Source organism: Balaenoptera acutorostrata, chromosome 10 (genome assembly GCF_949987535.1).
Source record: "Balaenoptera acutorostrata chromosome 10, mBalAcu1.1, whole genome shotgun sequence".
Lineage (NCBI taxonomy): Eukaryota > Metazoa > Chordata > Mammalia > Artiodactyla > Balaenopteridae > Balaenoptera > Balaenoptera acutorostrata.
This window is the reverse complement of record NC_080073.1, coordinates 85,446,956-85,465,896: the sequence shown is the minus strand read 5'-3', so window position 1 is coordinate 85,465,896 and position 18,941 is coordinate 85,446,956. Positions and strand designations below refer to the sequence as shown.

Genomic DNA, 18,941 nt, shown 5'->3' with positions numbered 1-18,941 from the left:
GTGAAGGCGGCAGCTACAGGAAGGGGCTGCGACTTAGATGGCCCCCCCTCACACCACACCACACACATGCACACCCACACACCTGTCTGTTTATGTTGCTAGTGAACGTCTGCACACCATTTGATCATTTACTGATCATGATCAGAAGTCTTATCTGTAGATTTATTTCTAGTGGAAAACACCAGCATGCTCGGTTTGGTATTTTTGATTTCATCCCTTTGTGGCCAAGCTTCACATTGTTTCCAAATTATAAATTGTATTGTTTGTCTTGCCAAGTTTGTGCTTTCTGTCACATGTGACAAAATTCACCAGCATTGTCAGTTTTCCTTTTGAATTAATATTTTAGTGGTTCATTCAATGAGTTTCAAGATGACTAGACTTCTTTAACCTCAGTTAAAGATTTCAGTAACCTTTGGCATTTCTCTACGTTAGTAATGATTTATTTTGCCTTAGGAATGACCCCAACAAATCAGCCCCAAGGACAATCCCCTTGAAGCAGAGACTGCCATATACCCCCAACCCCTGGAGTAAGAGTTTACTCAAACTGTCATAGGTCATATTGGCTGCAGCCTTGGCTATTAAATATCAAAGGGAACAGAACAGTCTCCTGACAGTAAAAGAGGAGGACAACACGACTGTGGGAGCAAGGTTGCAAAGCTTCAGTCTCTATTCACCCTGACTAGATATATTAGTCTCCGTGTTTCTACTTCCTCTTGAGGATGGAATAAGACTGTGCACATTCTTTGTCTATTGTACGCCCTGAGAACTGTTCCCTAAGATGTCTTTCTAAGGTATTAACTCTGGTTCATTCATTGAGTCTTTCACACCCCAACCATATCTTGTTTCCAGGCTGTAGCCAGTGCCTGTGGAATGGGAGTGCATTCCGAATTTCCTCATCAAGAGACACAGGAGCCACCAACTATTCCTTTCCAGACTATGAAAAAGACAGCTTAAATGGGAATATCCAGAATTCCAGGCCATTCATGAGCAAGGTGAACATCAGAATCCATCTTGAGAAGAAGGGAGTGGTTTAAAGCTCTGCCAGTTATCTATATGTTGAACAGCATCAGCAACACTTTAGACATAAGAAACACCATGCTGAATCAGACTGAACATCCATCCTCTCAAGTATTGCATACCAGCTTGGGTTGCATCAACAAAGGACATGATGCAGAATAACACAGTGCTGTCCTCCCTGTTATCAGCATCAGCAGGAAGCTATGCACCAGCTTTCCTAACTTCATTTTAAAACCTATTCCTGACTGATCTCATAAAATAAAAATTAACTTTATTTAAACCTATTTGTATTTTCATCATGTGTAATTTCATAGTCTAACCTCTACTGTAAATTTAGAGCTTGCTCTGTAAAGTAAACTTACTCTTTTGTCTTAAAATTTTTGTACCCTCTTTCCTATTCCCTTATAATAGAAGCCAGATCATCTACCTGATCTTTCAGACTCACCTAAGCCTTGTTTGTTTGGGTTTCTTCCTTTAGTCCCTGTAGTCTTAAAGGGTCAGAAATGATTCTAAAATATCTCCTAGATCTGTCCTCTTCAGTATTACCTCCTCAACTGAAGAAGGGCCCTTCTTCAATTTACCAGTTACCTGGAAGTCCTGCCATTTACAACAATATGGATGGACCTTGAGGGCATTATGCTAAGCGAGGTATATCAGACAGAGAAAAACACTGCATGATATCGTTTATAATTGGAATCTAAAAAAACTGAACTCATAGAAACAGAGTAAAATGGTTGTTACCAGGGGCTGCAGGTGGGGGAACTGGGGAGATGTTTGTCAGAGGGTACAAACTTGTAGTTAGAAGGTGAATAAGTTCTAGGGATCTAATTCACAGCATTGTGATTATAGTTAGCAATACTGTATTATACACCTGAAAGTTGCTAAGAGGCTAGATCTTAAATGTGCTCATCACAAAAAAAGTTGAGATAATCATGTGAAGTGATGGAGGTATTAGCTAACACTAAGGTAGTAATCACATTGCAATATATGTGTATCAAATCCAAATGTATACCTTAAACTCACACAATGTTGTCAATTATATCTGAATTTTTTAAAAAGACAAACACAAAAGTATTTTTTAAATGTCAGTATCTTGAAATGGATTCATTCTGACATGAAACATGTTTTCCCAAATCCCACTATTCATATGTCATGATTATTAGCTTTTAGATTAATAATAAATAAATGAAATTTTATTTTATTTATTTTTTGGCTGCGCCATGCAGCTTGTGGGATCTTAGCTCCCCTACCAGGGATCAAACCCAAGCCCACTGCAGTGAAAGCGCTGAGTCCTAACCACTGGACTGCCAGGGAATTCCCATAAATGAAATTTTAAATTCATGCTATACCAAAAACTAGGATTTAAAAATGACTCTTCCTTTATTCTTTTCATTTTAAACCAAAATTTCTCAGTCTCAAACGTAACTTCTTCTTATAGACCCAAGTTTTGTTTTGTTTCCTGAAATTTAAAAAAGTCTTAAAATATTAGAGCCCATCTTTCCCATCTGAAGGCACTGCTCTTCCATATTTTTTAAAGAACGAATATTTGGTTGGAAAGACAGCAACGTTTATGTCTTCTGAATGTGAAATTTTTATAAAAGCATAATAACAAGTGCTCTGCAATATATACCTTAGGAAAAAATTTTGGTTTATATTCTGGAAACACAATTGTAACCTGTTTCTTAAGTGATATTTGTAAGGTTTTTTTTTTTAATATTTATTTATTTATTTGGATGTACCGGGTCTTAGTTGCGGCCCGCGGGATCTTCGTTGTCACATGCGGGATCTTTAGTTGTGGCATGTAGGATCTGGTTCCCTGACCAGGGATGGAACCCGGGCCCCATGCACTGGGAGCACAGAGTCTTAACCACTGGACCACCAGGGAGGTCCCTGTAAGCTTTTAATATGTATTTTATTTTTGTTTATTTCTTTATTTAATATGTCATACTTTTTCTGTTCGTCCATTTTGCTTTGGCAGAGCCAATACTCACCTGTACTACAACATTCTTAGACCAGCACAGGAATGCCTGTATTCAAGATGCCTTTCACATGATACCTTCTTTTATCCTCATAATATCCTTACTCACCACAATTACAAGGGTTTTTTCTCCAGTATGGTTTCTCCTGTGCTTGATAAGATTTGAATTCCAGCTGAAATTTTTCCCACATTTATCACCTGTTTGTTTGAAGGCTTCTCCACAGTTGCCTCCCTTGTAAGGTTCCCCACTGAGTCTGCTAGATGTGTAGTGCTAGCTTCAAATATGTGTGACTTATGCAGTCACACAATGCCTTAGCACTCAGAAGTGTCCTGCTTTCAGAAGGTCAAGAGCTTGGTTTAATGCCCTGTTGTCATAGTCTTGAAATTCTTAACTTTATCGTTCAAACTGTTTTTTGTAAGTGAAGTAAAATAGGACAATAGAGCATGTGCCTGAGCAGAGGATATGCCCCCATTCACGTGTAGCATTTGTAATCACTCATGAGCACAAAATTCCAGTGGACCCACAATTCATGAAGAGTTCAGCAAGATGCAAAGTGAGTATGAAGTGGAGCAGAATAGGCTACCCAAAAATGTGCCACTTTGGAATGTGGATTATTTTGAGTTGAAAACTATCAAGACCCAGCAGATTCAGGAAAACTTTTACCTCTCCCTTAACTACCGGAAATAATTTAGACTGGGGGCCTGTGCTGGAAAACGAGCTATTAACAGAGATAACTTTTTTCTTCTAAAAGACCTATCTGCATGGCAGGGCAAACATCTAATTACCAAACATCTGCTCTTCTTATCATCCTGTTAATTACCCTCCTCCCCTTTGAAGCCCCAGACCCCTATCCCATTCATTAGCTCAGGATGGCATGTAAGCCTCTCTTATCTTCAGGGCTCCTAGACATAAAACATTAAATTTGTTTTTCTTCTGATAATCTGTTTTATGTCAATTTAATTATAAGACCAACCAAAGAACCTAGAAAGGTAGAAGGAAAATTTTTCTTCCCCAACACCTGCTTCCCACTCCACTTACCAACTTAAAAAGCCTACAGAGTAGAAGCGTTCTTTACAAGCTACAGACCATCAGTTGTTAAATTTTTCCAGAAGACTCTATTCTCTACCTGGGGTTCTAATTTTCTTAAAGAAAACTTTTATGGTGTCCGAGCCCTGCAGCAGTCTCACTTGTTCATGTCAATACACACGATAAGCCTGGAAATTGTCATTTTAACTTGAGCAGTGGTGGTCTCTCTCACTGCGGCCACGCTGCAGGGATCCCAGGACAGGTCTTGGTCACACATGGGTGGGGTGCATCCTGTCCCTGGGCTGTGCAAACTTGGGCAGGTCACTTAAGCTTTTTGCGTGTTTCCGGGTTGTAAGTAGAACACACAGCACCGCACCCATCATAGCGTGCCTTAAGCCTCCTCCTTTCCCTTCCTCTCCTTGTGGGTCATTTATGATCCAGACGGAGCGACTGTACTGATGGGAACACTGCGGACACATGCTGGTTGCGCGATGTGCCTGCCTGGTAAATACATTCAGGTTGACGGAGGTCGGGACGGAGTGAGGGATGCTGTCCAGGGAGGCAGGGATGGGGAGAGGACTCGGGGTCGGGGAACAGGAATTAGAAAAGTGATGCTTGGAGGGCAAGCGCGCCTAGGAAGGTCCCCGCCCGCTGCCCCGCGCCGGGGAGGGCGGAGGGACTCAACGACGCGGAGCTGGCGCTCGGACCCTCTTTTTAAGATGAGGCGAGTTACAAATCAAAACCCCATAGGCCTAGGCGTCCTGATGTGCAGACCTGGCTGCAGGCACGGGGCGCTCGGCCAAGCCAAACGGCTCGGACCTTCCCGAAGCCGCCGGAAGCGCAGGCGCAGGGCTGGGCCGGGTTCGCGGACGCACTTCCGCCGCCGGCAGGTCTGGGGCTCCGAGGGGCTGGGTAGGTCCGGGGCACCGCCTGCCCCGGGCGCTGGTAAGACTGGCGGGAAGACGGCCCCGCGTCGGGGCCCGGGACCCCCAGGTCGGCTGGGCGCGGGGGGGGAGGAGCCACCTCCTTGCTCAGTCGGCGCTGGAAGTGCCCGCGGAGACCCCGCAGCAGCCGGCCCAGCTGGCGGCCGGCGCCCCAGAACGTTTCTAAGTCTCGCACTCCTGGGTTACTGGTGCTAACACGAATAGTTCTATGCTGACCACCCGTTTGTCCAACGTGGCCGCCTACTCCCGGAAGCCTTTTGTGGTCTGCCAGGTCCTTGTGGCTTGAAGGACACAGACAGCCAACACCTCCTGAGCCTTGCGCTCGTGGTTGGTCACAATGATGTGGCAGTGCGGTAAATGAGAACGGGGTTTGTAGTCTAGCCTGTTAACTCACTATATTGTCTTGCTCTTTCGAAGATCCAAACTAGTGGAAGACATGTATAAGTGGCTCCATGCCCTTTATCTTGAATGATTCCTAAAACAATCTTTCTCCAAGCCCAGTCTAGAATCCCCTAAATTAATCTTTAGGGCCGGGAAGGTGAAGGTGTTTTGGAAGGTTGCCCATTGAGTAACAGATGCTAGGCGCAGAGAAGGCACTAGAGGGCCTCCTTGCATCGTGCTATATTCTGTGCCCGGAAACCTAAAAGTGTACCTGAGCTCCAGAAGTGATCCCTGGAGCCAGCATCTGGATGACCAATTCACAGTGGTAACTGCATCCCTCTAACTGAGGTCTTACTAAGTGCCAGGCACTGAATTTAACTGATTCTCAAAATAACCCTATGTAATAAGGTCTGCCGTTTAGTTAATCGCACTGTAACATTATTTTCCTGGTTTTGTAATTGTGCTGTGGTTATGTAAGATGTTAACATTAGGGGAAGATGGGTGAAGGTTATGGGGATTGTTCTGTACCTTTTTTCTGGCAATTTTCTATAAGTTTAAAATTATTCAAAAATAAAACGTTAAAAAACCTCTACGATATTTTTGCAGAGGGGAAAACAGAAGTTTAGAGATGTTAAGCCACCACACATAAGAGGATTCAAGCCCAGGTCTTTTGGAATCCACAGCCCGCGCCCTTAACCACTGCCTGCCATGCTAATTAGTTGGTAATCCACATTTCCGCAAACCCATAGGCCCTGCTTAAGTCTGTTGCTACATGGAAAAGTGAAACCACATACCCCCACACAGCCTACTACCTACTCTAACATAATTTGACTTTTCAACTGTCTTCCCTAAATGTAACTCCACTATTCCACTTCTTTAGCAACATACCTTTACTATTCCAGGAAATTCTTGCCCTAGAAAGTAAAAGTTGCCGATAATTATATTTGTTTCAAGAACTTGCCCCTCAATCCATTTATGTGAACATCAAACTCTTCAACTTTCAATGGATAGGATCTAGACTTTTTGTAACCGTCAACTCAAATTCTGCACCTTGCTGTGCCCATCAATCCTAAACTATTGTATCATGATCCTTGCCCAATCCTTATCCTGCTTTGAAAGATCTGCCTTAAGCCCCCAAAACCTCATAAATACCCTGTCTTTGCCTTCTTCCCTGGGAGACACCACTAAGACTCTGTCAAGTAGTGCTCTCTAAGAACAAACTTGGGTTGGCCTTATCAACTGATTGTTTTGGTGTTATTTGGAGGAAGCAAGCATCCAGCAATATTCCCAGTATTGTCAAAAATGCAGTCTCCTGACAAACTTCCCTTCTCCTACTTGGAAAAAGGTTTGAATTGCCTTAAACTTTTATTTTTTTTTTTAGTTTTCTTTATTGAATTCTCTTTAATTTGGGATTGAGCCTCCTTTTTCTTCTAAAACAGAAAGATTAGACTTAGTGTGTGAGCTCAAATATTGAATCAGCCTGCATATACGTATGTTTTTAACTATGGTTTCTGTAACCTTAGGAGTGTGCCCTAAAGGATAACATGTATCAGCAATCCTCCTCTTGGCCCATTGGAGTGGGAATGGCTGCTGTTTTCCTTCCAGATGTTCCTGAAGAGCCAAAAGAGCTCTTTGAAGTAACTAGTAAAAAAGGGCCTGCTGTGGGTCAGAGATCTGGCACAAAAGGGAGCAGCCAAAACAACCAGGAGTTATTCTGCCAGCGCTTCCAACATTTCTGCTACAAGGAGACTCCCGGGCCCCATGAGGCCTTGAGCCAGCTCTGGGTGTTCTGCTGTGAGTGGTTAAGGCCTGAGATACACACCAAGGAGCAGATGTTGGACTTGCTGGTGCTGGAGCAGTTCCTGACCATCCTGCCTGAGGAGCTCCAGGACTGGGCACAGGAGCATCAACCAGAGAGTGGGGGGGAGGCAGTAGCTCTGCTGGAAGATCTGGAGAGGGATCTGGATGAATCAGGCCAACAGGTAGGAAAGGGCCCTATGCTCAGCGGAGGGATAGTTGGGAGTGAGCATCCAAGCTGGTCCTTTGTGGGGTCTCTGGGTATCATTTACTCTGTGGGCCCTTCAGATGCCTAAATGAGCTTGCTTGTCCTCAGGTTTCAACCCAGGCCTGTGCACAGGAAGTGCTTTCTGAGACATCAGTACCTCTGTATCCATCTAAGAAAGCAACATATCTACAGCCTCAACCCATGGAGATCCAGCTTAAGGGTGAATCTCAGGACCCTCTACACCAACAGGATTGTGGTTAGTGTTGACACTTAGGTCATATGGCTCCCCTGGAGACCTTAGAATCGTTTATCATTCAGCAGATGTATATTGAGTACTTATTATATGCCAGGCACTGTGCAAGGCACTATGTGTAACAAACAAAGTGGACATGATCTTTGTTTTCATGGAGCTTACAATAGTCTGATGACAGAGGCATTAAACAAACAACCACACAAATAAATATGCCATGATAGATTGTATATGGGGGGAGAGGGATGACAGAGAAGGTCTCTTTGAGGAAATAACATGGTAACTGAATCCTAAACGTGGAGTAGGAATTAACCAAGTGAATAATAGAGGGGAAAAGCATTCCAGGCAAAAGAGCATGTGCAAAAACAAGTGTGAAAGAAATTGGTGGGTTTTAAAGACGGCCAGTGTGACTGGAACGTGGAGAGACAGGCAGAGTAGCAGAGAGAAGATGGTCAGGAGCCAGAAAATGGGGGCTTTGTGGGTCCTGTTAAGAAGTCAGTAAATCTGTACCTTTCACTGTGTGTAAGCCTAACTCTGGGTTCTCTGAGGATCCCTGCCCTAAAGGGGTTGAGTATCCATAAAAAGATAGCTGTTGATTTGAGACAGTGAATGATTATGTGCCAAATTGGAGATCATGGTTCTGAGAAGAAGAAATCTACCTCTTCAGGCCCTGGTGGTAGCAGAATGGCTGGGATTTGAACTGGGTCGTAAAAAAAACGGGTAACATTTCACTGGGCAGAGAACATCAGGAAGGCTGTTGCTCATACTCACTCCTCTTCTAGCTCTCTCTGTCCAGAGACCCTGTTCTTCAGCTCTTCAGTGGAGATTTCTAGTTATTTAGCCCTTTTTTTTTTTTTTTAATTTGTCTATTTATGGCTGTGTTGGGTCTTCGTTTCTGTGCGAGGGCTTTCTCCAGTTGCGGCAAGTGGGGGCCACTCTTCATCACGGTGCGCGGCCCTCTCATTATCGCGGCCTCTCTTGTTGCGGAGCACAGACTCCAGACTCGCAGGCTCAGTAATTGTGGCTCACGGGCCTAGTTGCTCCACGCATGTGGGATCTTCCCAGATCAGGGCTCGAACCCGTGTCCCCTGCATTGGCAGGCAGATTCTCAACCACTGCGCCACCAGGGAAGCCCGTTTAGCCTATTTTTTTTTCCTCCCAGTGCTTCTTTCCTTCCCTGTCCTATCAGACCCATGACATATTTGGGTTTTGCTAATATGCTCAACATTCTCCCGGCCACCCTCACTGCACTGCCACACACATCACCACCCTGTTGGACTCATAAAACACCACCTGTGACCATACCTTCTCCACTCGCCTGCCAAACCAACTCAGAGCTATTCTTCAAGACTCACCTCAGCTGTCGCCTCCTTCAGGAAGCCTTTCTTGATACCTTCCTACATGTTTGAGTTATGTGATACCTCTTGTGCATACCTCTGTCACAGCAGTTAGCATATTGTATTTCCACTTCACTTGTCTGAAGCTCCTTCCGTTGATTACAGTTGGTCATTCTTAAGAACCAGTTTCTTTTTTAAATGTGAAATGGACATTTTCTTTAATAGTAAGATGTTAGTTAAGTTTTCTGACATGTTTTATCAATTTCTGAGGCACCATCCTTGTATGCCAGCACCTTTGCTCTGGATTCACTCTTGTTGAAGTTCATCCTTTAATAATTATTTTATTGAGTCATTTGTTGAGACGTGGATGGATCTAGAGACTGTCATACAGAGTGAAGTAAGTCAGAAAGAGAAAAACAAATATCGTATATTAACGCATGTATGTGGAACCTAGAAAGATGGTACAGATGAACTGGTTTGCAAGGCAGAAATAGAGACACAGATGTAGAGAACAAACATATGGACATCAAGGGGGGAAAGTGGGGGGGGGGGGCGGGTGGTGTGTTGAATTGGGAGATAGGGATTGACATGTATACACTGATGTGTATAAAATGGATGACTAATAAGAACCTGCTGTATAAAAAAATAAATAAAATAAAATTCAAAAATTAAAATAATAATAATAATAATTTTAGCAAGATTCTTTGGGTAGTAGACTTATTAGTCTTTGCATGTTGGAAAATACCCTTATTTTGCCCTCCCTCCTTTTTAATCATGGTTTAGCTAGGGTAAAATTCTAATTGATAATTTTTTTTCCTCAGCATTTTGAAGATACTACTTCAGTGTCTTCTAGCTTCTATTTGCTATTAAAAGGTTACTATCAGTCTTACTGCCTTTTAAATTTTTTTAGGGATTCCATCTTTATCCATTAGTGGCTTTTAGATTTACTCTTAACCTTTATGATCTGAACTTTCATTAAAAAGTGTGTCCTGATAGGGTTTTATTTTTGTTTGTCTTGCTTCATCTGAAAATGCTCTTTTGCTCTAAGATCTCATGTTTTTCTTCAATTCTTGGAAATTCTCAGCTACTAATTCTTTAAATTGTGCTGCTTTTAAAATTCCTTATATTATTTTCTTCTGGAACTCCCAGAATACACTGATTAGAACCTACTTATCAATCTATTCATTTAGCCACTTTTTCACATATTTTATATCTTTGTCTCTCTGTGGTACATCCTAGTGGATTCCTCTTCTGTTATCTTTGAGTTTATTGTCTCTAGTTTATCCACTTCTAAAATTTCTATTCAGTTTTTATACCACATATCTTTGTTTCATTTTTGCTTATTTTATTTCATAATTCCATGCTTATTTGCCATGGATGGTATGTCATCATTTATCTCTTTTAGGTATCTTTATTCTACTCATTTTTTCAGGATTTTTGATGAAAATAACTTCATCTGGATTGAATTCATGTTCCAATTGACTTTCTGAACCATCTTTCTTAGTGTTCAATTCATTCTGAAATTTTCATATCTAGGCTCACTTTGAGTTCTTTCTGATCTGTTTTACATCATCTGCTTCCATGTTTAGCTATTCTGTTGTTACTGTTACCTGGCCCCCTGGAACCAGGTTTTAGGGCTCCTGTTTCATGTCATACACAAATATCACCAGTGTAGTCACAGGCTTCCAGGTGGCTTGACATGGTTCTTGGTCAGAGTTGTATCTTCCTCTGTATGTGTCTGTGTGCTTGTGTATGTGTGTACCTGCGTGTCCCACCCAGCCTCTGGCATCAAGCAGTGAGCTGGTGCTACTCCCTCCTTTCATGGAGTACTTTTAGGGCCCCATTTTCCTCTGGGACTAAGATTTCAGTCACTCTCTGGGGCCCAGCAGACCCACAGCTTCAACTGTAGCCACCATTGTGTATTTTTGTTTCCTTTCTGGTCCACAGAGATGTTTATCTTACTTTTTTAGCACAGATGGGTTTTTAGATTTATTTTTATTTTTTACTCAGTGTATTTAGAGCTGAAGTGTGAACTCATGGCGCCATCCTGCCTAGAAGTGTACCATTTTCCCCAACCTTTTTTAGACAGTTAGAAATTGAGTTTCTATGCTGTACTTTTTTATATTAATCCATAAATTTTTTTCTCATGCTGATACGGATTTTAGTTCTATTATATGTGCAATGCTGTTTTGCAACCCATCTGCAGTAGCCATTTTTTATTTGCTAATGGCTCTAAAAGACTATGTTCTTGCATAAATGCGTCTCTTCGTGTAATTTGCCTTTAAATTCGACACAGATATATCTAAGGTAACTGTAACATAAATTAAAGTTTTAAAGCACCTAAATACTTTAAGATAACCTTATATAAACCACTAACAATGAGGGTTTTTTTAACCGTAGTGGCAAGCTGGTTTGGTGAGGAAATTATTGCAGGTTCCTGTCCTAAAAGGAGACCCCGAGGAAAGGCTTCTCTCACTTTTGGCAACATTCTTTCTCAGCTCTGCCTTATCTCTGGGTTTCTGCCCTTCACAGAATGGGCGCTCCAGGACCCAGAAGTGGCTGTCACTTTTCTCAGGCAGACTGCCAGTGAGCTTCTTCCCTCATCCACACTCTCAGAGATCTGGAATCTGCTGTTTGACCATGGCTCCTTCTCATCGCTCATCCCAGAGCCTCTTTAGACAGCCCATTTTGTCACAGTCAGCCCAGTGTTTCTGCTCAGAGTTAGGTCAGACTTGTACTACATCCTAGATCTTCAACTGGCTCCATAGTAGTCTTTCCATTTTTTTTCCCATTTAATATCTTTTATAACACAAAGCAAACCACTTTTCCTTGCATTATTTCTACATGGTTATAAATTCTGCCCTTTACTCTGGGTCCTAAAAATGTGATTACTTCAGGGAGAACCTGGCTTGAATGGGACAATCTCACTTTTTTTCAGAAACTGTTGATCATTGGGGAAGTGGCCACATCTCCCACCCTGGAGGAGTAGGGGTTGTTGGGACTCTGCTCAAAGGAACCTCTGTAGGAAAGAAAGGCAGAGGAATTATGGAATCATGCTTTCCTTGGGTGAGGTCAGATGGGAGTCTAGGGTCTGCTAAAGAACCTTCTCTGTGCTAATACTGGTTTCCTGGGAAATCTCGAATGACCCACAGAGTGTAGCTTCAGGTCTGACAGATTTCCAGTGTTCTTTGCAAGAAGAGTAGTAATGTCTCTGGGAGCTAAAGCAATTTCTGTCTGTCCCCACATGATAACATCCTCTTTTACCCCATGTGTCTAGACTCTAATCTCTTTGTCCTGCATGTTTACAAATGTGATACTTCTCTGTGGCTGATCCCAGAGGCCTTCAGAGCAACCTGAACAGAACTGTTTCATGACTCCAACTTGGTACCTGCCACTGTCAGCTTCCTGTTTTGTTTTGTTCCTCCCACAGTTTCTGTTCTTTCATCCCTCTCTACTCAACTTTTGGCCTTCCTGGTGAACCCATTCTTATCTTAGGTCTTCTTCTGTTGTTTATGATGCTTGTTCATTGGACCACTCTTAATGCTCCCTGATTTTTCTCCACTTTTTTCTTGAATCACCCCCTCCCAGTCCAGCCACTGCTAGTCTCTCTTCCTTTGCCATCTCCCAATTTCCTCCTCAAACGTTGTAAAACCATTTTGTTGGTATATTGAAGCTGTGTACTTCTAGTATAAGAGTTTCATTTTATTTCCTGTATATTTCAGTGACATTTGAATACTGTATTTTTTATTTCAGATGATGTGATACGAATTGAGAAAGAAGAATTCGTTCAAAAGCAGGAGCTTACTGTAGATATGGAATCCCAAGAAAAGTTATCAGACCAAATCAATGGAGAGCCTCTTGAATGTGGAGAAACCCAAGAACATGAAGGATGGACAGAAAGATATCAGAGAAACACTTCAAATGACAGAAGATATAAATGTGATGAATGTGGAAAAAGATTCACTCAAAACTCAAGCCTCATTAGACATAAAAGAATCCACACTGGAGAGAGACCCTGTTCATGTAATGTATGTGGCAAAACTTTCATTCAGAGCTCACAACTTACTGACCATCAGAGAATACATAGCCAATTAAAACCGTATCAGTGTGATGAGTGTGGGAAAGCCTTTTATTACGGTTTACACCTTGTTCAGCATCAAAGGACCCACACTGGAGAAAAACCTTTCCAATGTAATGATTGTGAAAGCTTTTCATTACAGCTCAGGCCTTATTCAACACCAAAGGACCCACACAGGAGAGAAACCATACCAGTGTAATGACTGCAGGAAAGCTTTCTCTCTGAGCTCACATCTGATACAACATCAGAGAGTCCATACTGGAGAGAAGCCATACCGGTGTAGTGAGTGTGGGAAAAGCTTCAGCCAGAGTTCAGGCCTCTTCCATCACCAGAGAATCCACAGTGGGGAGAAACCATATGAATGTGATGAGTGTGAAAGGCTTTCAGTCATAGTTCAGCTCTTGTTGGGCACCAGCGAATCCACAGTGGAGAGAGGCCCTATGAGTGTGATGTGTGTGGGAAAGCTTTCAGATATAGCTCACATCTTCTGGGACACCGAAGAATCCACACTGGAGAGAAGCCCTATGAATGTGATGTGTGTGGAAAAGCTTTCCGGCAGAGCTCACACCTCATTGTACATCAGCGAATCCACACTGGAGAGAAGCCCTGGTGATGTCAAGAGTGATGTAGAATTTTCCATCTATGCTCATTCCTGTGGGACATCAGAAAAGCACAGCTAGATGTAGGGAACTCTGTGATCACTATTGCAATTTCAGCAGTCTTTTGAAAATACTTATAGAGGCTGAAATAGGCAGGCATCTGACAGCTTACCAAGCAAGACGTTGTGATGTTCTGCCACTAAGCACATCATGTGATGAACTGGGACTTTGGAAGGGCTCATTCCATATTCTCAAACTTTTCTTCTCTGAAGCAAGTGGCTCAGGCAATCTAAATGGTCTGTTAGACAAACAACAAGATTTTAGAGATTACTACTGTTTCTTTTCCCCTTCCCTTTTTATTCTCCCGTTTTCTTTGGAGATGGAATAATAATCTTGTCTAAAATGTGAATTTAGAATTAACATCTGATCTGCATTTTTTTAAAAAAAACATGAATTTTTGGTTAGCTTTATAAAATACATTAACCAATCAATTACATACACTAAAACATTGTGCAATACAAAAGTCACTTTGTAATATTGGAATGAACTATGATTTGCGCGGGTAGGATGGGTTAGTGGCAGTAGAGCAAGAAGATTTACCATGCAATTTCCCAGTGACCTTTCACATCTTAAACCAGAGAGGGCAAACAGGCCAATGGGCTGTAGTTGGCCTGCACATGCATTCTTCTCACAAAGTTTTTTTTGTTTTTTTTGGTGAGATAAAATTATTGCAACTACTTAAGTTCACATAAACTCTGACTTTCCAGATTCTCTTACAAAAATGCATGATGTGGCAACCCTGGGCACCACATTCCCATGTGGGAACAACTGACTGGAGCTGATTATCACTGTTGTCTAGTTGGACATGGTCCCCACTGCCACACAGATTCCTACTGTCTTATGTACCCCCCTTAATTCATTTTGTCTGTGTGAACGCTGCCCCTGCCCTAAGGGTTTCTCGGGGAGGCTTCAGGGCTCTAGGTCCCTTAACACCAAAACAGCTTCATTTTAATTAGTTTTAAATATTGGCCTCCTAAATAAGATTTCTCTGAAGAAAGGGTTTTCTGCTAGCAACAGTTTGAAGATTTAGATTAAATAATAAATTCTAAAATGTAACTTTTGAGCACCTGAAGGTAGAGGAAAGCCACTTTAAATTTTTCTTTAGATAGAATTTATAGGTAATCTATTGAAAGTCAATTATAATAGCTTCTAACCAAATTCTTAGAGACCGGTTAATCAGGAGAGATGAAAAACATAAAAACACACATGAAGGGAGTCAACATTAAGTGAAAAATTGAAAAAACGCAAGGCCAAAAGCAGAGACAATTTGGGAAAGAGAACCGTTGAAATGTGAAACATTCAGTAATAGGAGCAGTTGTGGGAAAGCAGTGGATGAGGCCTTAATGGGAGAGTAGGCAGAAGTGAAAAGAAAAAGCAGCTAAGAAATGGAAAGGTGGGGATAAACTCTATGAGAGGAGGAAAGCGAAGAGAAGTTAGGGAGAAAAGGGAAAGACCAGAGATGCCAGAAAAACAAACTTCGAACAGGAAATGGAAGCAAAATTAGTGAAAACATAATAAATGAAAAAGCAACCTTTAAAGAAACATGAAGGGGAAGTTGAGGGTTTGTAGAGGCTACAGCCCATGTTTTGATCGTTGACCTCCCAGTGACTTCAGAGTAATAATCAACCCTTTATTTCTATGCCATGTAGGCCAAATCCCTCATATGAAAGATCCTAACCCAAACCTGAGTTCACTACTCTATGTACCACTCAGGATCCTGGTCCTGCATGGGTCTCTGAGTGTTGAGACACAGGACGCCCCTCTTTACCACTCTAAGCCCCAACTTGTTGAACTCTGCTCAGCCTGAACTCTACCTTCTTAGCAAAACCAAACAAGCAGAAGGATTCTCCTGAGGAGTAATAGTATATTCTTGGCCTCTCTCTGCGAGGCATGTGGCTTGCCTGTTCCACTAAAGAGGAAAAAGCATGTTGTGAGATAGTAATATCCATTATAAATTAAATAATAATATATGCAAAAGGAAAAGCCCTTTGCAAAGTATAACAATAATAGCTACCATCTGTTGAACCCCTGTGTCCCAGACACTATACCAAGCACCTTATGGTCAATATATATCTCATGTAAACTTTCTATCTCTTCTATAAGCACTATTTATTATATCTCAATGTCTACATATAATTTATTCTTATGAAAAGCTTGTAATAAAATGAAAAGTTTTTATTACATTAAAATCTTAAATAGCCTGTTAAAGTGCTTTTAGAATAAAATCACACAACTATGTAAAACAGATTAAAAATATCAAAAATTGGAAGGGAATGACAACAAAATATCGATAGTGACTGTATTTAGGTGATGAAAATGGAATGATTCTCTTCTTTTCTTTCTACTTGTCTTATATTCCAAATGGAAAAGTTAGAATTTGTCCTACACATGTAATAAATACTTTTAAAAAATTAAAATGTTACAGAATTTTCTGAGCCTTTCTGGAGATGATTCTATGATAGTTTTTTCAATTATTTTCTTTAGGATTGGTTTATTTAGATTTTTCTACTTCTTGAATGAATTTCGGAACTAATGGTTTTTTCCTAGAAAACCATCAATTTCATTAAGATTTTTTTTTTAATTTTGGTAGCATACTTACCTCCTCATCTGCTATTATTTGTCATTGATAAATTAATTTTCTTCTCTCACTTGGATTTACCATAGGTTTGTTGTTTTTATGGGCTCATTTACAAAGATTTCATTCTTGGATTTATTTATTAACGTGACTTTTTCTATTTTTAATTCATTTACTTTTATTTTTCTTTTCTAACCTTTTCCTTGGGGATTTCTTTCTCATTCTTTTTCTGATTTCTTGAGTTGAATTCTTAGTTCATTTATTTTCTCTCTGTTGAAATAATGAAAGCAAGTGACTATATACATCTACCATGTGCTGATATTTTTAAAAAATTGTCCACTAGTGTTTTTTCTGGGTTTTTGTTTTGCTTTGCTTTGTTTGTTGGTAGTTTTGGAAGATATAACTAGAGGGGGAGAAGGAAGGACTCTTCCTGTCATACATAGACTGTCTGCTTATGCCTTAGTAAAGAGGTCAGAGAGGCTTTATCCAAGTAGAGGAAGGACATGCCTAAGCCAAGGGCAGAGCCAGGATTTTAACAGGATCTGTGACAGTGGTTGGAAGCCTCATTTTGTCTGGTGTTCAACCACTCAAGTTACCACAGCTGGTGCTCCAAGGCGCTGGTGTGTTGATTCTCTGAAGTTGACGAGTGACTGAAGCCAGGGGTAGCTGAAGAATACTCTGGGCTACTCAGTAAGTTCACGGCCTCTAGCAAGGTTTGTGTTTGAAAACCTGATAAGAGAATTTGATACAACAAGGCACTAAATAAGGAGGGAGAAACATGCTAATAGTGCACCATGCACTAAAGGGGAAACAGGAAATAGTTAAGCATTTTCTAGATTTTTTACTTGCTCGTTTGTCTATGAGGGGCATATTATGCCACAGTCAAGGGAAAGGGCTTTGGCTTTCCATCATGTAATTCTAATGAAAAAAGAACAGGGGTTATCCTTTGTCTAAATTTTTCTACCCAGAGAGGAAAGTTTTCTAAAGCTTACTTGAAAGTCACTCATTTCTACGCTTTCTAAATGTTCCACCCAGGTTTACTTGATCACTTATATTTGCCCAAAACACAGGGAAGTTAGACCTGATTTTCATCTTAAAGGAGTTATACTCTTTTACAGGATGACTTGTCAGGCAAAGAATTTCAGAGAGAGAAAAGAGATATTGATGGCATTCTCCAAACAGGAAAATTGTAAGTTGTGAAGAATAAATAGGGTTTAAAAACAATTATCTTTTTCTATTTACACCAGTATTAAGTTTTTATAAAAAATTAAACCTTAACAGAAATATATAATGTATAAAATGCAAGTTCTCTAAGTTTACCCCAAGTGATAATCACTGAGAACACGTTTAAGATGATTATTTGACAAAAATGATCATATCATACTGTGTTGTAACTTACTTTTTTTACTCAATATGTCTTTGGCATCTTATAGTTTTTAGTTTTAAAAGTGATTGGGTATAAAGGCTTCCCTGGTGCCGCAGTGGTTAAGAATCTGCTTGCCAATGCAGGAGAAATGGGTTTCGAGCCCTGGTCCAGGAAAATCCCACAAGCCGCGGAACAACTAAGCCGGTGCACCACAACTACTGAGGCTGCGCTCTAGAGCCCATGAGCCACAACTACTGAAGCCCGCACGCCTAGAGCCTGTGCTCCGAACAAGAGAAGCCACCACAGTGTGAAGCCTGCACATCAGAACTAAGAGTAGCCCCTGCTCGCTGCAACCAGAGAAAAGCTCACATGCAACAACGAAGACCCAACGCAGCCAAATAAATAAAATAAAAAATTTTTAAAGTGATTGGGTATATAGAAATTTAGATTCCCAAATGCTGGATATTTGGGTTTCCCAGTTTAAATAAAAACTGTCTTTTTGTACACATGTTCAAACATTTGTATAAGTATTTTATATGGATAATTCAAAGAAGCTAAGTTGCTGGATCAAGGAGTATTAATTTTAAGAGGTCTTGTCTTCCAAAAATATACAACAGTGCCTCTATTTCCACACACTTTCTAATATTGAATATTATCGATTTTTTGTCTTTAGTAATCAAAAATTTTTTTTAAATCTCATTATTGTTTTAATGTAAATTCTTTAAGTAGTAAACTTGAATACTTTTTAACAGTCATTTTTGTCTATCAATATTTGTGTTCTATAAATGACGACTTAGGTCCTTTGCCAATTTTTCTACTGGCCTGTTCACGTTTTTCTTTTCTTTTTTTTTTTTAAGAGATCTTTGCTTATTAGGAAAATCAGCGCTGTGTCTTTGAGACGTGTGGTATATTTTACTCTGAGCTCATATTTTAGGTGTTTTTTTTTTCATTCAAAATTCCTAAATTTTTCCATCACCAGTTCCGTTTATCTTTCTCTTCATGGCTTTTCAGTTATGTCTTCAGGGTTTTTTATGTCACACTTAGAAAGTCCCTCCCCACTCCAAGGTAGCAATAGCTTCACACTTACAAGTTTATTTTTAACACAGCAGCCAGAAAATCTTTTCAATGCCTAAGTCTGATCATGCTACTCCTCTGCTCAGAAATTCTGAATGGCTTTTCATCTTGGAGTACAAAACAATATCCTTGCACTCACACAAGACCCTCATCTCTCTCTCTCTCTCTCTCTACTCCCAACACCCTTTTGCTCCTTCAGCTCCAGACACATAAGTCTCCTTCCTGTTCTTCGATTATTTCAAATACTCTC

The 18,941-nt window shown here is 40.8% G+C and overlaps 1 protein-coding gene across 1 annotated transcript; it reads left to right on the top strand.

Annotated features, from left to right (window-relative positions):
* The first annotated feature begins 4,444 nt into the window (after positions 1–4,444).
* On the top strand, positions 4,445–16,050 carry LOC103007376 (zinc finger and SCAN domain-containing protein 31-like). The gene is given in 6 exon segments (XM_028165664.2): positions 4,445–4,526; positions 6,871–7,329; positions 7,461–7,608; positions 12,693–13,140; positions 13,142–13,389; positions 13,392–16,050. Coding segments are annotated over 6 exon segments (1,569 nt in total). The 5' UTR covers positions 4,445–4,499; the 3' UTR covers positions 13,631–16,050.
* The last annotated feature ends 2,891 nt before the right edge of the window (positions 16,051–18,941 follow it).